Consider the following 20528-nt stretch of genomic DNA (forward strand, 5'->3'; position numbering starts at 1 on the left):
ATTGCAGGCAGATTCTTTACCAGCTGAGCCACAAGGGAAGCCCAAGAATACTTAAGTGGTTAGTAACACAGTAACTAATTTATATGAACAACACTCATTTTCTAAGGCTTTTGTTTTGCTGCTTTGAAGAGCTCAAGTTACAAACTAAGTGATAGTTTAGAAAGCAGGAATGGTGATGGTGCACAGCCTAGGAATATACTATGAACTGAACACTGGAGAGGAAGGGAGGGGACGGCCTCGCACTTCCTATGGCAAAATGAGGGTGCTCCACAAGTCATCAGCTGTAACAAACCAGCTTTTTTCACAGTGTTTTGAGGATCCAGTCCCACTGGCTTAATGCAATATTGTATGAAACTACACCACACAGTTACTTCTACACAACCAAATCAGCTGCATAAAGTCTCGGGCAATAGGGAGAAAGAGAAGTGGGAGTTAAGTCTGGGTGGCAGGAGGATTGACCCAAACATACAGGCACTTCGTGAGTCATCAGGGTGTTGGGGTTCATGATGGTGACAAGCTGGTGGAGAAGGTCGGGCTGGGAGATGAAGAGCTCTGGGGCCAGCTTCTTCATCACGGTCTCCAGCTGCTCAGCAGCGTACCCGGGAACGCCGTACCAGGTCTTTGGCTCACCCCTAAAGCAGCAAAGGCAGAGCAATCTCAAAAAACACAGGATATTTCAGCAGCTTCTTACAAAATCAACCAGCAAATATCAATGCAAACAAAATGGTTCACCAGTTTCTATTTTTAAGATCTTGCTTTCTAAGGCAGTGTTCACACTGAAGAAATATCACCAAGTATCACCAGAAATATGATCTGAACACAGTGATGCACTTTGCCTCTTCAAGTATAAAGTCTAAACACGGGAATTCCACCTGAGGGCCCCCTTTCCTCCCATTTTACCTGACCCTTCAGAAAACATAGGGATCGAGCACTCCTGAGAATATAAGGTATCATGTGAGCCAGAGGGTAGATGATGACCCCAACTGCCGACAGCAACTAGCAAGAGAGCAGCATTCCAGGTCTTCCCTTCCCTTGTCTGCGCTGTTGGAGGAGTTAAACCAAACTCCAGGGAGGCAATCAGCACTTCTAAAGGGCTCTTGTTCTTCAAAGCACAGTAAACTGTCAACCAATTAATCTGTAACAACCTATGAGGTATGGTAAATACTGCCACTTCACAGCTGGAAGTGACTGCTTGGGGAGCAGGACTGATGCTCTGCCCATATGTGCCAACTCCTTCTCTCGTGGGACATCCTCAAAGTCCTTGTGTGAGGAGTTATATCCCACCCCCCGCCTCCCCCTACAGGCACGCGAGGAGGTGGCCCACTCCATCACGCACAGACGTCGGTCCTCGGCCAGCCCTCAGAAGCCGGTGGCTCCGAGAACCTAGAGCGACCACAGGCCCTGACCCCTGTCCCTCACCCAAGGGGGCTGCCTAGGCTGCCACTGCCACCCAATGGGAACGGTGCTCTCTAGACTTCTTGTGAGTAAAGACTTCTCTGACAGTTAGAGAAAAGCTGCCTATCTTCCCACCAAAAACTCATGTGCAAGTTCAGGGCTTCATGGACTTCCTATAGATTCTTAAGAGTTTTGTCTCAACATGTCAGGCTGCTTGTTCCAACAATAGTTAACAAAAATCTTAAGGAATAAAAACTCATTACTTTTCAGACACAGTTAAAGGGTGTGTCACAGTTAAGAGGTGGATAAGTATTCCAACCCAGCTGGCATGCTTTTCACAGGTTCTCTGGACTCCTCACCAGTGCAGGTAGTTAATTGAATAGCTCCAGTGGTCTTCAATGTGCCAACAGAAGGATGAAAAGCACATTCCCACGTACAGCCAAGGAAGCTTCATGCCGCATATGTCGGCAGTGATGTGAGCAAGAACAGACTGCTCCATCACTGGCATGTTGTTCAGATTCCAGCCACTATCAAGATACTCCTAAAAATAAGGAGATTAAAAAAGTATAAAGATTTAGCTCTAACATGCTAACAATTTGGAACTCCACTGGTTTCAAAAAGCTGGCTGTAAATAGTCCTCAAAATTAAGAGAACGGGGGTGGCAGGGCTATTTGGGGGGAAGAGAGGAGCGGGCCATTGTGCTTACTTCCTGGATGCCCATAGGTTACTTCTGCCCAGCTTTGTGCCTTATGTAAGTGGGTACACACACACACACACACACGTCTGATCCCAATGCCTCAGGTTTTCTTCAGAAGGAGAAACCAAAATTACAGAATCTGAAGGCAAAGGGAGGTAAGTGATTCTCCTGTATCATCTAGGATTCTTATTTTTCAGTGGGTTCTTTCTTCATTAATTGAAACCAACCAGCTTTAAGGGCATCTGTCTCCTCCTCCAAGTCTCAGCACTCACAGCTCGGCTTACCTCCTCCTCAGGTGAGAGCTTGACTTTCCCATCTCGGACAGGGAAGCCACTGCCGAACTCCTTCGAGGCAATATCGGCTCCATATTCCACGGTGACATCCTCTTCAATAGTGCTCACTAGTCGCCAAAATTCCTTCTCTACCAGTTCCGTGGGAACCATCTATAAACAAAACAGTGAGGAACAGAAGAAAGTGGCTTTCCGCAGCTGCTCATGGGCGTGAGCAACCTAAGTATCACAGAGTAGTAGACTGAGGAAAAACAGTCCCTAACACCCCAAAGGGCTCCCCAGGTGGGTCATCGGTAAAGAATGTGCCTGCCGACGCAGGAGACACAGGTTCAATCCCTGGGTCGGGAACATCCCCTGGAAATGGCAACCCACTCTAGTACTCTTGCCTGGAGAATCCCATGGACAGAGGAGCCTGGGCGGGCTACAGTCCATGAGGTTGCAAGAGTTGGACAAGACTTGGCACACATGCCCATGTCCCAGATGTGCCACAACTGGCCCCTCTGCAGCTCAGATGTGAACAATATCTTCTTAAAAACACTTTTATAACCATAGAGTATGAACTAAGAATTCACGCTCCTCTATCAACAACCTGGCCACCACTGTAAAAGGAGTCAAGGAAAGCAAAATGCTGAGATTTAAGAATCAGAGGTGTTTTTCTGTTTTGAGAAATCCAAAACACAACCTGGCTGACTACTGTTTGGTAACAACGGTCGGCTGGCTGTGTTTGAATGATGCTTTATCTTTTGAGATGCGTCTGATCGCATCACCTGAATCCACGTTCTCACTCTCTGCACCTGACCTGGCAGAGAGTAATGTGGGCAGCCACAAGGTAAAGATAGGCTGCCGTGATTCTGCAGCTGCAAGCTCACATGTAAAGAGCCGCCAGGAATGTAAAAGAATGCTTAGGGTCTGCTGTTCATCTGATATGAGGTCAGAGGCAGTCTCTCAAAGTCCTCATCATTTCAGTGAAATAAAAAGCCAACCACGGATAGAAGAGGCACCAGAACTGTTTTAGCAAACCTATGGAGAAATGATATGTAATACAGGAGGGCTCAAAAGAACTGAAAATTTAAAGGGAATATAACCTGAATTTATTTTTATAAGCCTGTTAAATGAGGGGCTATTTTAAGTAACAGTTAACATTAGTGATGTTAGGAGAAGCAGGTTCACACATACATTGCTGGGATCCCATAAATGATACAGCTAGATGTATCAGATGGGGAGAAAATGGGTTAATATTAAGAAAATAATCCAACTAAAGAGATGCACACAATGTTTGCTATACCACTTTATTACTAGTAAGAGAAAAAAACAACACAGCTTAAGTCTCCAGAATTATGGTAGGAACCGTTTCGTTTTGGTGTACTCATTTGCTGGAATAATAAATACTGAATGAAGCATGCTTATGCTTCTAAGTGAATAAAGGAGAATCTAGAATTGTAAAGCTCACAGTGCTACTTTATGACAACGTCAGAAAAAGTGAGCAGGCCCCAGGGCACAGCACATTGACTGGCACGCAGGGGTTAGTCAGTAAATGGGGTGTTTTCTTCAAACTGTGTTTGTTGAATTGAAAGGACTGCCGGTGTTTTCCTTTAATCAGTATTCTGTTACTGCTGCTGTATGATTTGTCTCGAAAAGCCTATCTTTAGAGAAATCAAATGAAATCTTAAGAGTGCATTTTAAAAGTATTGTGGAATTTTAATACTGCTGCTAAGTCACTTCAGTCGTGTCCGACTCTGTGCGATCCCACAGACGGCAGCCCACCAGGCTCCCCCGTCCCTGGGACTCTCCAGGCAAGAACACTGGAGTGGGTTGCCATTTCCTTCTCCAATGCATCAAAGTGAAAAGTGAAAGTGAAGTCGCTCAGTCGTGTCCGACTCTTTGAGACCCCATGGACTGCAGCCTACCAGGCTCCTCCGTCCATGGGATTTTCCAGGCAAGAGTACTGGAGTGGGTGCCACTGCCTTCTCCAATAAATTAAAGGTTTTATTGTGCATGAAATGACTACCAGAGTTAAGAACCAACTCAAATATCCTCAAATACACCTTCCCTCAAAGTTATTAAAATCCTAAATCAGAGCAGCACGTATGTACATACATGGACTGGCATGTTGAAGTAATCAGATTTGAATGCATCTGCCATTTCACCGAAAGTACGGAGAGTATAGTCCCTGGCCGCCTGCTCAAAGCCGAATGCTTCTTGTGGCTTACTGCATTCCTGTCAAAAAACAAAGAGAGAGGAAAAATATTTATGTATATTCATATTTACTTATAGTTCACATATATGTATATATGAGAAATCATAATTACATGTTTTATTAAAATTACTTGTGCAGTGTAATTCCACTTGTCTGGAAAATATTAACAGTGCTTATCTATTGTGAAATCATCTATATTTTAGGTTGTTCAGTTCCTAAGAATTTTTGCAAAGAGCATACAATGCTTTTTTTAAATGAGAAGTTTTAAAAGCATAGTTATTAAACCATTTCTCTGCCTCTTAGCTGACTGCATAGCTGTGCAGTCACTTCCAAGACCTCCTTTCTATTCAGGCCCACACCCCAGTTTTTATCATGAGCCTCATTATTATCAACTGCCAAATCTAAAACCCAAAGGCAAAGAAAACACATTTGAAGGAAACGCTTTATGGCCGCCTCTGCTATCACTTCTGACCTGAGCCAAACACTTAGGACACCTCCAGTCTCCCTTGGGAACGTCATGGAGCGGCGGGATCAGGCAGAAGGTGTGGTAGCTGTCATCACACCCATCGCACAGGAGAAGCCGGTCCTCGTCGCTGCCACTGCCACACAAGAGGCAGACGTACAGGTCAACCTGCAGCATGAAAACAGGCACAAACACAGGCGTGAGCCGCAGTATTGACTCTTGAGAAATTCTAAGAATGTGATGAATCTGCAGCATAATCTAGTCTCTTCAATCTGCTGCAAATGAAAATGTTTCATCCTCTGTAAGGAACATTTTAAATAAAAATGCTTCACCTTCTGTAAGAGATACTTCACAATACCCATGCATTCCCAACTGTACAGAGTAATCTTCAAGATTTCTCAATTATGTGTTTTAATTAAAGTTACTTGTTAAATATCCAGCTTGTAGTAGCTTACAGAAAGATAAGTCTTCTAGAAGAATAACATGTTAGGCAATAAATTATTCATCTAACCAAAAACAGAACTTACAAAGGAAAAGTTTAATTTTAGCATGTTAAAAGGAAACTGTTTTAATTAAGCATATCAAATTACCACTTTACATCCTAATTAGAGTGATAGTTAAGAAGCTCTCCCAAATACGTAAGGACAAAACTACTTAGTCATCGCCTGCTAGAAGCTGAATACCATTTCTCCCAAATTCACATATGTTGAGTCTTAACTCCCAGCACCTCAGAATGCAACTGCATTTGGAGACAGAGTCTTAAAGAGGTCATTAAAAAGGTCATATTTGTTTTTGTTTAGTTGCTCAGTCGTGTGCGACTCTTTTGCAATCCCATGCCTGCCAGGCTCCTCTGTTCATGGGATTTCTCAAGTAAGAACACTGGAGCACGTTGCTATTTCCTTCTCCAAGGGATCTTCCCAACCTAGGGATCAAACCCAAGTCGCTAGCATTGCAGGTGGATTATTTACCTCTGAGCCAGCAGGGAAGCCTCAAAAGGCCCTATGGATGGGCCTTAATCCAATGTGACTGGTGTCCTGATAATAAGGGGAGACTCGCACACAGACACACACAGAGGACAGCCATGCGAGGACCATCTACAAGCCAAGGACAGAGGCCTGTGGAGTAAACCAAGCCTGCAGACACCTTGATCTCAGACTTGCAGCCTCCAGAACTGTGGGAAAATCGATTTCTGTTGCTGAAGCCACTCGGTCTGTGATACTTCATTATGGCAGCCCGAGCAGACGTCTTCGTTGTAGCCAACAGAAACCTGGACTGGCTCACAAAACCACTTTTCTGATGGCTGTGTTTTCGTGGTAGGGCAGGGACAGGCATTTATGAAGAGAACATTTAACTGAGTAACGTCAAATTCCAAGATCAAAAGTACTGTTGTTAAGCTGCTGCTCCCAGGCGCTCAGAAGGGGGCTGAGGTAGAAGCCTGGCTTTTTCTGTCCCCTTGAGTGAACAGCCCTGCCAGGCCCTGGCTGCCCGGGGCCCCACACTCCTTCCCCTTTCCTTCCTTGTTGGAGAACACCATCGTGATTTTCTGATCCACCTGCAGCTTACCTGGAGGCGGGTGAGTCACTTAGCAACGACTGCATAGATGGGAGCTCACCATTATTCAGTGCTAAATGGCACGGCCTCCAGAAATATGGCTGTCCTTGTCCCCAGAAGTGACTACCATCTTCATGATGCATCCGTGTTCCCTGTTTATGAGCTGACAGTACAAACCACCTCTGCAGGTCTCTTCACTGTTAGACACTGAACCAGCAGTCCTAGGTAAGGCATTAAATATTTATAAACTGGGCCATAGAAGAGTTTAAACATGTCAACTCACAGCATTGGTAGTTTTTTTAGCTCGACTCTTGGGTTTTTCCTTCTCACTTTCTGTAACACACTCTTTCTTTTCAACAGGTTCTTGCTTGACGCTGCTTTTCACGTCTTTGTCTGTAAGAGGCAGTCCAGGTTAGCACTTTCTCTGCTCTGCCTTCTTCAGCTTTCTCCCTCCTCACCACCTCCTCCCGAAGCACACACTGAATGGGTGTCCTGCAGCTCTCACCGCAGCAGCAGGGGCACCCTGAGTGACCACGCTCAAGGGCTCTGTGCTCATCACTTTATGATGAAGTGCAAACTCTCCCATCACTCAGATTCTAAGATATGAGCACTTCTGGAGATGTTGCTCAAGTCTGTACGCTTTTAATGTGGGAGGTGAAGATATGATCTTCTTAAGACTAAGATATAACATATACAGATGAAAGGAAATTCCTCTTGTTCTTGACTATGAGACTGACAGTTCACCACCAGAGCCTTCCTCCACATTACAGACTATCCTTCCATGATCTAAGAGTACTAACCTAACTTTCTCGTTTCAAAGATGCAGACTTTTTAAAAACACTAGCTATTAACTAATGGGCTATCCTGTGTCAGGTATTGTACTAAAGCATTATTGTAGCTATCACATAATGCTTTGCATCAAATCTGTTTCAAAGACAAGAAAACTGGCATTCACAGAAGACAAGAAACATCTCTAAGGTCATACAACCAGTTAGTGGTTGAGCCAGAATCAGACTCAGATCTACGTTTTTAAAATCCCATCTATTTTCTATTACCTTGTGCTGCCTTTACACTAACACACCAACCACTAAGAAAAGTCAACTTTAATAATGTCTTCATTACTAAGTGCCTCCCTATACAGAACTTCTCTCAAGAGAGCACCAAACCTACCTTTCTGTGACTGACATCAAGCAATGGCCAGGCAGGCAGCTGTCAATTAAAACTCAGACTAAGAAAGCATGCCTGAAAGCAAGCCTGTCAGATATTCAGTCAAAGGCACCAGTGCTTCTCACAGATCACTTCTTTACAATTAATGTTACCAAACCAAAGTTCAAAGGAGCAACTAGAGACGGCTGAGACAGTCTCACCTTCTGGTCACTTCATATGTGAACAAACACAATAAGACTGTATTTCTCAGGGTGCAGCCCGATGACCAGTATGTAACCCAGTGACTAGTATGTAAAGCGGCTCCACTATTTTAACTAACAGATGAACGACTGTTTTCACTTATCTGCTCTTCCTTCCTATTCGTGGATGAACTTTCTTACCATTCTCACACTTTGGAGCTGGACATCCCATTCGACGTCTCAGGTTATGAGTTCTGGCTTCTGTTGTCTCTTCAGGTTCTATTTTAATATTCATGGCCTTAAAAAAATTTGTCATATACATGAGTATGTTCTTTAAAAAGAAAGAAATATCCTAAAATCCAATTGGAATCACAAAATCCCCATAATCTTACAAATTACCTCTATTAATAGGACATTCAAAACATAGCTCCCTTTCCCCTTAAAGGAGAGACCCCATCTTTATTATTATAATTACTTAAGGAATGAATGAGGAAACTTGTAAGTTACCAGTCTTCTCCCCTTTTAACAGGTCAAAAAAAAAATAGGGAAAAGGCAAGGGATCAGGAATGACTGATGGGAAGCATTACTATCCCTACTGGGAACTGCGTATATTTCCTCCTAGAAGCTCCTCAGTTCTCTTCTGCTCACAACTTACACTCTGTTCAGTCATCATTAAGCCAAATCCTAAACAGATACAGAAATATCATAATTTCATCCGCCTGTAAGCTTTGCTGGCTCTTCCAAAGTTTGGCTGCATTCAAGGAAAATTCAGCTTCCACAGCAATTTTCTATTAATTCCTGTAGTGAACTATCACTATAACTGCTCCCCTAACAGCACTGAGTCATGGGCTCCCTCATCAGTAAGAGCATGCAAGCCGATCACAGTCCCTAGTATTCACTAACATGCTCACACTGGTTGATAAGCAACGCCCTGTCTGCTCTGAGACACAAGTGAGGTTGTGAAGCTGTGCCCCGCGTTCATCCACACAGAATTAGGATGTCCACTGCTTCCATCACCATGATGTATCATCAAGGCAGACCTGGACATTCATAGCACTAGGCTGTCTCACACATTTCAAGATCAAGATGTACTCAAACAAGAACTCCCTTTAAGACGAATACACCTGAAGCCTGCCTGTGGGCTTCAAATAGCCATATATTCCTATTCCGAGGCACTCTCACTTCAGAAAAATGCAGTCACCCATCTTTTTCCTATCTCCAACCCACCTAAGTAAAAATAGTTCTCTTTTACCCATTTTTTCAGAAACCAAAATGGCTGATTTTTTCATCCTCACCAATAATTACTAAATAACCCAACTACTGATTCAGAAACCCAACTAATGCCAAGAGGCTTCCCAGTTCTAAATTGTTCTTAATATGTTAATCACTGATTCTTCATACATGTCCATCGAGCCAGGGAAGAACCCCAAGCTTTCCCACCTTTGTGTGGGAAAAAGGTAACTGGGAAAACACTTTGCTCCCTTTCCAGGAGAAACCTCTCAGAGCAGGAGTATCTGAAAGCAAGCTGTTTTTGTTAGCCGTTCACTCCTGATCTTCCCTCCTGCTCCTCTTTATTTCACCTGTGTGTTCAATTCCCTGCCCCCTGCTGTTGCAGCACGAACGTTTGCCACAGACATACTCCTCTTCAGGAAGTCTGCCAGAAACAACTGTCACTACCTGCTTCCTAAACGCTTTGTTAAAAAAAAAAAAAAAAAAAAGTTATTCTCAGTGAAAAATCTTCAACTTCACACCTACTAGCCTTAACCCCCAATAAACTCTGCCCAACATCATCAGGGTCACAATGAATGCCTATTCTTCCCAAGTCTCTGACTGTTAACCATTCAGCAGCAGACTGTCCAGGCAGCACAAACCTAGAAAGAGTTCTTCAATTCCTCGCCCCTCTAACAGTGCAATTCCTCCAAGTGAAAAAGCTAGAGTACGCACAGCATGCCTCTATGAGGTCAGCAAAGTTCAACCTATGAAGAGCACATGCATGAGAGAGTTCAGGGTCAGAGAGACACCAGCACTGGGCTCCAGGCCTGACCAAGCTCACGAGGCTCTCACCTCCGCTCTCATGCGTTTTGCTCGTCGGGCTGGGGGGCAGGTTTCCGCGGGCTGCACAGACTGCCTCTGGGGAATACCATGGGGTTTGTACTCCTTGTCCTTTGTGTCTGTGCTCAGGTTTGGCTTCTGCAGACACTGGAAATAAAACACAACTGTGCTGATGAATTTCTCCCGTTTTAATCTTAAGAGAACTTCAGTGGATTTTTGCAGGGTATATTTTACAATTACTGATGGAAATACAGGTGTGCAATTTTTACAATCTACATAAACGCAAAGACAAGTCTGCAGTTACCAACCATATACACACAAATATAGTTATAACACCTTGAACTTTTTTCCAGGAGGTGAACAGTGCTGCTTCAACTCATGTAATTGCTGACGTCATCTCCTCAGGTTACACCAGGCCACAGCAGGCGCCCATGAGCCAGTGGCAATTATCCCTGCTTACAACTTGTCAATTAACTGAAGGTCCAAATTGCTAGAAAGGCCCCTATATGTTCCCAAAATAGCTTTCCATACTTGGAATATCTCATTAAAAAAAAAAAAAGTTTACAGCAATGAAATGTGGAATTCAGGAAGTTTTCTAAATTATGTTATGCTACCCTGTAGGTTCAAACATAACTAGCCACCTTCTGTTATCAAAAAGTTATCATTTGAATTGAGAAAATAGATCACCTGACTGTTCTCCCATATTAAGGCTTTCCTTTTCTTCAAGATATCCCTACCAAGTCTCACTCACAAGGCAAAGGTTCACAGGCATCCCACAGCAGTAACTTTGGTTCTGGTCATACAACAGTGTCTTTTTGCTCTGATTTTTCTTTTTGGTTTGATTCTAAGCCCACTGTAAAAGGGTGATTTAATGCCAATGCGACAAAACAGTGACAACAAAATATTACCACTGAATCTAATATGAATTTCAAGAAAATACTACTCCTTTGTAAGAGGACCTACAAACATCACAGGTAGCATTTTTAAGAGCAGTTTCCACAACGTAAGCACTGAAGGCTGTTATGTCATCCACACTCAGAGTAAGATACACTGAAGTGATAACCTTCTACAGCTTCTGCTCTGCGAGTACCATTACAACCACAGCCTCACTAACATGACTGGCTCCTTCCTCATGACATCTGCAAAAAGAATCAAGAGAAAGGGGGAACAGAAATACAGAGACACCACAGAGCAACCATCTAACACAGTCTATTTCTAACACAGAATATTATGTACTATTAACAAATACTATTACAGATTGCTGGATACTCTAAACAAGTAACAAATCTACCACTGGCGGCACAACCTATAAACATTAAATATTCTTATTCTAAGAGATCTGATCTAGAAACATCAATTCAGTTACAAGAGAATATCACCGGCATTGTGTAATTAATTAAGAGTATGTTCAGTGAAAACATGTAGATGGGAATAAAACCTGTCCACCACCTAAATTAGTCACTTTCATGTATTATATAAACTTTCTATTGAAACCTAAAAGTATGTATGATTGTGGACATATGAACTGGGCTGATTCATAGACATTTTTATTAAGTGGATGGTCAGAAATCAGAATACTTTATGTGTGGTTTAGTCTCCACTAGTGTGAATAGTCCCATAATACATGATCTGCTTGGTTGTATAAGGGCTTTGAAGAATCAAGATAAAATCAAACTCAGAAACTTTTAAGAATGTATATGAAGAGATTAATTTGTTTCAAGTGAAAGTGTTAGTTGCTCAGTCAATTCAAAACACATCTGATGTGTTTGTTTTATATTTAATGCTATCACATGTCAACTCTCAAACAAAGGTTTGCAAAACTGGGACTTAGAGGTAATTGGTATCATCACACTGTAAGGACATCATCCTCCAGAGGCAAAGCAATCCCGTAAGACATTTAGAACACTCGAGACACAAGGCTGAAGCTCTGGCCCGTGCTAGCTCATCACCGCTCACTCTCTAAAGTTTCCCGAAACTTACTTCAGGCTCGAGTTCAACAGTTCCTTCACAGAGCACTCGTCTCCCCCAGCCCTTACTAAGGGTTTATCTTTCAAGAGAATTTTTAGGTTTACAGCCTAGTTGAGAGGAAGGTGCCTAGATTAACCATACAACCCTTGCCCCCAACACATGCACAGCCTCTCCCATTATCAACATCCTCACCAGAGTGTTAGAACACTGGCTTCGCCGGATCAATCTATACTGACACATCACCCAAAGTCCACAATTCACACTGCAGGGCTCCCTCTTGGTGACGTACCTGTTCTGGGTTTGGACAAAGGTGGCGTATCACTCGGAGTGCTTTCGCTGCCCTCACAGTCTGCTGGGCTCTGCCTACTCCGCTTACCTCCGCTGCCCCCAACCCCTTGCAATCACTGATCTTTTTTCACTGTCTCCATGGTCTTGTCTTTTCTAGAATGCCACTGAGTCAGAATCATACAAGTATACCCAGTCCTTCCATTAGCTTCTTTCACGTAAAGAAACACACGTAAGCTTCCTTCTTGTCTTCTCATGGCTTGACAGCTCATTGTTTTAGGGCTGAGTAATACTCCATTGCGGAGAAGGCAATGGCACCCCACTCCAGTACTTTTGCCTGGAAAATCCTATGGACGGAGAAGCCTGTTAGGCTGCAGTGCATGGGGTCGCTAAGAGTCGAATACGACTGAGCGACTTGACTTTCACTTTTCACTTTCATGCATTGGAGAAGGAAATGGCAACCCACTCCAGTGTTCTTGCCTGGAGAATCCCAGGGACAGGGGAGCCTTGTGGGCTGCCATCTATGGGGTCGCACAGAGTCGGACATGACTGAAGCGACTTAGCAGCAGCAGCAATACTCCATTGTCTGGGTGCTTCACAATTTGTTTATCCATTCGCCTACTAAAGGATATCTTGGTTGCTTCCAATTTTTGGCAATAAAGCCGCAACTCTTTGGGTAAATACCAAGGCATGTGACTGCCAGGCTGTGTCAAACATGCTGTGACAAACAGCATGTTCCGTTCTCTGGTCACTCGTGCGCTATCCTCTATGGCGCCGGCGCCGTTCTGTGTCCCCACGAACAATGGAAAGAAGCTCCTGCTGCTCCATACTCCAGCAGAACCGGGGGCCGTCGTGTTCTGGATCCGGTCACTCTAATGATGCACAGTGGCCTCTTGTTGTTTTCCATTAAAAATACACACATTTTGATTCTCCTTTCCTCTAAGGATTATTTTTAAAACTCAGAAATGGGCACAAAATTTACACACAAAGAATGCAACATGAGAAATCAAATCAAGGTCTGTATTGGGACTTCCCTGGTGACCAGTGGTTAAAAATCTCCCTGTCAACGCAATGGACAGAAGCTTGATCCCCAGTGCAGGAAGATGGGACACGGGGCAGCTAAGCCCAAAGGCTGCAACTAACGAGCCTGCACCGAGCTCACACTCAACAAGACAGCACTCCAAGAAGGCCACACGGGGACCGGAGGGCAGCCCCACACGTGGCAAAGAAAACCCAGCACAATCAGAAATAAGTAACTTTTTAAAAAAAGAGCTCGGGGTATAAAAAAGGGAATGCCACAGATTCATTAAAAACCTGTATCTTCAAAAATATACACTGACATGTTAAGCAGGAAAAAAGTAAGATCAATTCTGTACATAAAGAATATACCTCCATTTGTACGTATGTGCATAAAGACAGCCTCAAAAGGAAACAGAGGAGAGGATTAGGTGGGATTTATTTTCATCCTATTTCCCTTTTAGACTTTTTCCACAATGAACGTATCAGTAAACCCTCAACAAATATTTATCTGTGTTGTAGATGCAATATGTGTAAAGGGTTCTTTAAATATCCACTCCTTTCAGACTAGTATTGTATAAATGCTTACATACTTTTCAACTATGAAACTGCGGGCCTCAAAGTCCATAGACTGAGCTATTTCTAAAATGTCGCAACCCATAAAGCAGAGAGACTCTTTCTCTGTATTCATCTAACTTCTGCACCAAGAAGGTTAAAAGGAAAAAATCTATTGTGGCAAAAATATGTAGATCTGATTATAAAACAAAGGCATAAAGGTTCCACACACAGTATTCTAAACTATTTCATCCATGGGTTCACTAAGCACTCACACAATCCATGTATCTTTAAACAACTTTCTGAATATTAGAATAGTCACATTCTTCAAGGCTAAAAAGAACACCTTCCTGGAATCGAGAGAAAGAAAAAAATGCTATGAAAATCTATAGGATGCAAGCATCACTGATGGTATATTTGTATCAGGACACAGTTCTGATTTCACCCTCTGCAACAGTGATACCTTCCTACTTCTCTACAAAGCAGTTTCTAAAACCACAGGGGCCCCTGCTCTAGTGCACAATATCTCAAAGGGTAATTATGATATTCTTCCTCCTACCAGGGCCTAAAATAAAGTGGGAAGTTTTTATAATACTGTTTTGCTTTTAATCAGAAGGAAGTTTTCATCTGAATAATTTGGCAAACACCATCTTTGTAAGGAAACAAACATGGTTACACAGGAACTATCTATCAGAAAAGGGACCCATTAGCTGTCCAGCACTGCTAAGTCCCCTGCGTGAATGCTAAGTCTCTTCAGTCGTGTCCAACTCTCTGCGACCCCATGGACTGTAGCCCAGGAGGTTCCTCTGTCCATGGGATTCTCCAGGCAAGAATACTGGAGCAGGTTGCCATGCCCTCCTCCAGGGGATCTTTCTGACCCAGGGGTCAAACCTGCATCTCTTAGGTCTCCTCCATTGGCAGGCGGGTTCTTTACCACTAGCACCACCTGGGAAGACTTACCAAGTTCCCTAACTCTTTACCAAAATCAACATTCTATTGGAAAATCTGGGAGATCTCAGCTGGCAAGAGAGCACACAAGCAAGATATTCCACGTGCTATACTTTCATGTGACAGCCAGAACTACATTTTTTAAAAGCCTCATACTTTTTTAACTTATTCTTTATCATTTATTTTGGCTGTGCTGGGTCTCCGTTGCTGCACACAGGCCTTTTCCAGCGGTGGCGAGTGTGGCTCCTCTCCGGCTGCGGTGCGGTCTTCTCACTGTGGTGGCATCTGCTGCTGCCGGGCAGGGACTCTGGGCACGTGGGCTCAGTAGCTGTGGCACACGGGCTTAGCTGCCCCACAGCATGTGGGACCTTCCTGGACCAGGGGTCAAACCCATGTCCCCTGCATTGGCAGGTAGAGTCTTTACTGGTGGACCACCAGGGAAGACCAGGAATATACTTTAAATTGTAAGTGAATGCAAAAGCATGAGTTGTAACAAGTAGGTAATAACCAACTGCTCATTGTAGGAAAGGAACATATATAGTAAGCTTAATACAGGTTTCAGTGTTTTCAAAAGACTATTTCCTCCATAACCTTATTCATTCCAAAAACAACCTTTTTAGTATGTTCACTCTCGAAACAGAACAAAAACATCAGAGGAAAAATTGAGTCTTTTAAGGAAGAACTCCATACATAATCAAGGCCTTTTCATTCCTCCCAAAGACCATGTACCAATAAGCAGTGAAATAAAACAGGTTAAGGCTAGCCCCACTCACCCTCAAGCTGTCTCCAGACAGAAATAAGTTGTAGGGGTTCAGAATCCGCTCGTAGTGTCCTCTGATATGAGAGCCCACGGCTTTGCCAGGAGCAAAGCCCATCTTGGTGGCAATTTTGGTCCATTTTCTATCCTTGCAAACAACTGCAAATCCACCTTCCTCTGCAACTAACTGTTAAATAAAATAGCAAAAGAAATTAGAAACATTTATAGGGAAATCAGTTCTAAGGCCTAGGTATGGCACCAAAAATAAAATGTTCTTGACTGTGATCTTTTTTAAAAAATGCATTTTCAAAGTAAAAAATTGCATACATATATATACACTATTAATTTTAAACTAGAAATTGAAAACACTGCTTTAGACAGCGTAGTCCATTAACTTTTTGTACTCCTCCAAAAGCTACTTCTCAGTTCCCCAAAGGAGTCAAGATTTTCTATGAGGAAGAACTAAATTAGCAATGAAATCTCTGATAAAGACAGAGTTCGAGCAATTGGTCAAACCCAGTGACCCTTCAAAATCTCCATAAACTGATGAGTAGGAAGAACAGCAGCGTGTCAGGTGGAAATAACGCAGGCTTTGGACTGAAATGAACTTTAAGGTAGAGAATTATAACTCAAGCCTTTTCAAACTGGTCACTTTGGACACTGAAAGCCACTGCTGTCTTATCTGTAATAAGAGAAACAGGAATATCGAAGAAGACCATTGTGAAGTTTAAGTATGACCAAAACCAGGTGGTAGCAATATGCTTCACAAGATAAGGCTTTCAAACCTGAAAAGCAGAGACCAATTAATCATAAAACTGAATGATGAATTTCATCTTACGTATTTCAAGCAGCAGTAAGTTTCTTATTTTAAGGCAATGAAGATCAAATTCATGCTGTCAGAAAAACTATTCAATGAGAAAGATGGTCATTAGGCTTTTTTACCTTATTAAGCTGAAACAAGTCCAAGATCTTCCTCTCCACGTGTGGAATTTTCAGAGTACTTCCCTGTAATTCCCAGTACTTTGCAATCTGGTCCAGGAAATTTAATTTTACACGTGTTTGAGCCTAAATGACAAAGAACTGAGCTTTACTCTTACCCAGCTTATGATAAAGCTCCTTTCCTGTGCATGTGATACTTTCATTCTTAGAATATTTAAGTGCAACAGCACTTATGAATTCAAGAGAGAAACTGTCCCAAAATATACAAAATAAAACTGATTAAAGAATTACACATAAACAATCAAAAATTTAATTCAGTCCCTACCATGTACCAGGTTAGTAGCAGTTACACACTCAGGAAGTCCTTGCGTAACATAAACAGGCCATCTGAAAAGTTCTTCATTTAAAGGAGTATCATAGGTAAGCTTCTATATGCCCCTTTGGTCTTTTTACAATTTCAGTATTTTAAAGTTCTATTTTCTCCAAGTACAAATTGTCTTATTTGCTCAAATGCAAATCTAAAAGCACATTTACAACAGCAGTTCTGCATCAATTCTAATAGTCCTGATAGCTTAACAAAAAACAAACTCTCTTAAATGTTATTCCTTTAACAGATCACTAACTGTAGCCTACAAGTCGTTTTTTTTTAATTATCTCATTTTTCTTTCCCCTCATTGTGAAATTCACAGTTCTACGAGTTTTATCTTGCATAAGATCAAAATTGACATCAATATTCAGATATTCCCAACCATGTCAAAGTTAATACCCATCTTCCTATCTTTCAAGCTTAATGTGAAAACACAGTGAAATACCTGAAAATATATACTCTAGATGCTACTACTGCCAATGCCCGCAGAGTTCCAGTGGACATATTTTTCATTTAAGAATGTTTGGTTTGGTATAGAAAAATAAAACATGGTTCAGTATGAAAATTAGATTAGCAAAACATTTATATGAACAATGTGCCTTTATGTGAGACGCGCTCAAGTCTTATTCGCCCAGCACTCTAGGGCTCAAGTCACCCAGGACTAAAGAAGAAACACTCCCCTTCTCTGGAGAATCCCAGGCTATTCATTCCTCCTTGGGGAAATAAAGTGTGTTCTTAAATCTAAGTGAAGACACGCAGAATGGAAGAACATAAGAGCAGGAGGGTCTTCTCCACGAAACAGCTCTGAAAGCAAATGCCTTTCAAAATCTAAATTCTACTGGTTGTCATCTAGATTTACAAGGATTTAAATGCATTTATGGTTTTTCCCGTCGTCACGTATGGATGTGAGAGTTGGACTGTGAAGAAGGCTGAGCGCCGAAGAATTGATGCTTTTGAACTGTGGTGTTGGAGAAGACTCTTGAGAGTCCCTTGGACTGCAAGGAGATCCAACCAGTCCATTCTGAAGGAGATCAGCCCTGGGATTTCTTTGGAAGGACTGATGCTGAAGCTGAAACTCCAGTACTTTGGCCACCTCATGCGAAGAGCCGACTCATTGGAAAAGACTCCGATGCTGGGAGGGATTGGGGGCAGGAGGAGAAGGGGACGACAGAGGATGAGATGGCTGGATGGCATCACTGACTCGATGGACGTGAGTCTGGGTGAACTCCGGGAGTTGGTGATGGACAGGGAGGCCTGGCGTGCTGCGATTCATGGGGTCACAAGGAGTCGGACAGGACTGAGCGACTGAACTGAACTGAACTGAACTGAAATGCATTTATTAATAGGCTGGCAATTATTGACAAAAATCAGTGTTTTTAAATGAAATTCGGTTTGCTTCAAAAGCTTATCGCCATTTGTTTTACTATAATTAACAATTACTAGCTATACTTTAGTTTCCTTGAAGCCACTGGATTTGCAACAAAGCCTAGTTCAGAAGACCCCCTCTAGAATACTAGAATACAGGCAACCAGAATAGTGCTTAAGACATTACCTCCAGTTCATTCAGCCTCTGGATACGTGGGGTAAAATGAAGTTTGTCAACATCACAGGCAAATGGTGGCTGCCAATCCTAGAAGAGAAGCAAAGGCTCTCATTAGAAAACTTCATAATTCTCACACTTAGAAAAACTGTTTTGAAGTTAAATCTCTGGTTAAGTACAGTACATGTTATTTCTAATAAGTCAAGCAAAATACAGAGTAGTAGTTTCTTAACCGTGTTCCACCAGAACAGCAAAATATGTACGATTACCCTTCTCCAAATAAATGACACAGCCTGCACACACCCCTCTTCACACCCTTCCAACCAGGATCGAAAGATGCCACTGAAAGATCACCAACCCAAGCAAAAGGGGCTCTCACTCCTCTCTTCCATGAGGATCTCTCACTTTACAAAACGGCTGTGAAGTGAAGTCGTTCACTGGTGTCCAACCCTTCGCGACCCCACGGACTGTAGCCTACCAGGCTCCTCAGTCCACGGAATTTTTCAGGCACGCGTACTGGAGTGGGTTGCCAAAGAGCTATATTAATGTCAAATTATATACAAACTGTATTTTAATATCTGTAACCTAGTAACATTAACCTTTATTTTAAAATTGAGGATAAATTCTTCCTCTGGGGGAAGGAGGACTGACATCTAAAACCAACTTTAAGAATCATCCTTAACAAACCTATTGATCCGGGTTCTTGGAAGAACTATTAGAAGAAAACTGACAAGAAGGAGAGTGCATATGAAACTGTTTCCAAGTGGAAAAAACTGTTCACAGTACGAGAATAGTTACAAGGTGTTAAGAAGCACCCTGAGTTAACCAACAGGCACAGAATCAGTCTGGAACAATGAAAAGGTTCTGGAGATGGACAGTGGTGACGGTTATGGAACACTGTCAATGTACTTAATGTTACCAAACTGCACCCTAACGATGGCTTCCTTTATATTATGTACTATTTTAGTATTTCAACATAATTTTAAGACAAAATTTATACTGTTGTAGAGCTCTAATAGTGGCTTCCCTGGTAGCTCAGACGGCAAAGAATCTGCACCCAGGTACAATCCCTGAGTCAGAAAGAACCCTGGAGAAGGAAACGGCTACCCACTCCAGTACTCTTGCCTGGGAAATCCCATGGACAGAGGAGCCTGGTGGGCTACAGTCCATAGGGTCACAAACACACACATAGCTCTGTTTATTGACACTGAAATTCTCCCTTACATATGTTTTTGGAAGAAAGAGGAACAGGCTATGTATAGAAACACAGAACACGGGAAGAGCAAAACGCTTAGCAGTGGTTGGTCTCTGGTAGGATGACAGGCGCTGTTTCTTTTGCTTCATTACCCATTTTAAATACGATCTGAAATATGTTACATCATGTAACACCTATTAGTAGTGATAATTTTAGATTAAGAGAACAAGTTAATACAAATGCTGGTTACTGTAAATAACAATAAGATGCTCTGCAGCTGTAATGAGTATCTAGACACTCTAAACACGGAAAGACAGCCAACAGTGAAGGAGTAAAAACTAAAACTCGCAAATATTTGTCTTAACATTTGTGAATTCTAAAGACTATCATAAAGACAGGGAGAAAGAGGTTATTGTAATTTCAAATTTATATTGTTGGAATTTATCACTATCGACTGCTTTTAGTTTAAAATTAAAACAAGACTTTGCTTTTGTGATAGAAACACTTAAGTGAAAATGCTCACCAGCAATGCCTGATTAAACATTATGTTAAAAAGTAGATTAAATATTAAAATTTTTTAAAAAAGGAAATAGCAGATTACACATTGGTACAAAGCTATTTACTACAATCCCAAAAAGAATAGGAAGAAGAAAGGTAAAAATGAGCCCTGTTTAACAGGTCAATTACAGATCAGGTCTTAAGTGTCTAATGCTATCTTACAGCCTCTTCAACAAACACCACAGCTAATGTTTAAATGCTAGTTAAATATACTATATTGCAGACTTACAAAAATACTACCTATTTCATCCTGGGTCAAAAAGATTAAAATGATTTTTGTTTACCTTGATAACTAAAGATAAGGAAAGCATTGTGTTTAATTATATGCATACAATGCAGCAGAAGAAAATCACAACGCTTCTCAATATTCTGCAGCGGTATAATGGAGACTGGATGTTGCTCGGGGCG

The 20528-nt window shown here is 42.2% G+C and overlaps 1 protein-coding gene across 2 annotated transcripts in view; it reads right to left on the reverse strand.

Moving 5' to 3' along the window:
* Positions 1-20528, reverse strand: part of KDM5B (lysine demethylase 5B) — a 73892-nt gene that overhangs the window by 23635 nt on the left and 29729 nt on the right. Inside the window, exons 2-12 of one of the 2 annotated variants that reach the window (XM_070384647.1) lie at positions 18380-18457; positions 16464-16586; positions 15538-15708; positions 10004-10138; positions 8141-8237; positions 6877-6986; positions 5052-5210; positions 4480-4599; positions 2377-2535; positions 1755-1936; positions 470-632 (exon numbers count right to left, since the gene is read on the reverse strand). In XM_070384647.1, coding sequence (XP_070240748.1) covers positions 470-632; positions 1755-1936; positions 2377-2535; positions 4480-4599; positions 5052-5210; positions 6877-6986; positions 8141-8237; positions 10004-10138; positions 15538-15708; positions 16464-16586; positions 18380-18457 — 1497 coding nt within the window. The remainder of the gene's footprint in view (positions 1-469; positions 633-1754; positions 1937-2376; positions 2536-4479; positions 4600-5051; positions 5211-6876; positions 6987-8140; positions 8238-10003; positions 10139-15537; positions 15709-16463; positions 16587-18379; positions 18458-20528) is intronic. The other variant, XM_070384648.1, reaches the window with a different exon arrangement.

Source organism: Bos mutus, chromosome 16 (assembly GCF_027580195.1).
Source record: "Bos mutus isolate GX-2022 chromosome 16, NWIPB_WYAK_1.1, whole genome shotgun sequence".
NCBI classification, from domain to species: Eukaryota; Metazoa; Chordata; class Mammalia; order Artiodactyla; family Bovidae; genus Bos; species Bos mutus.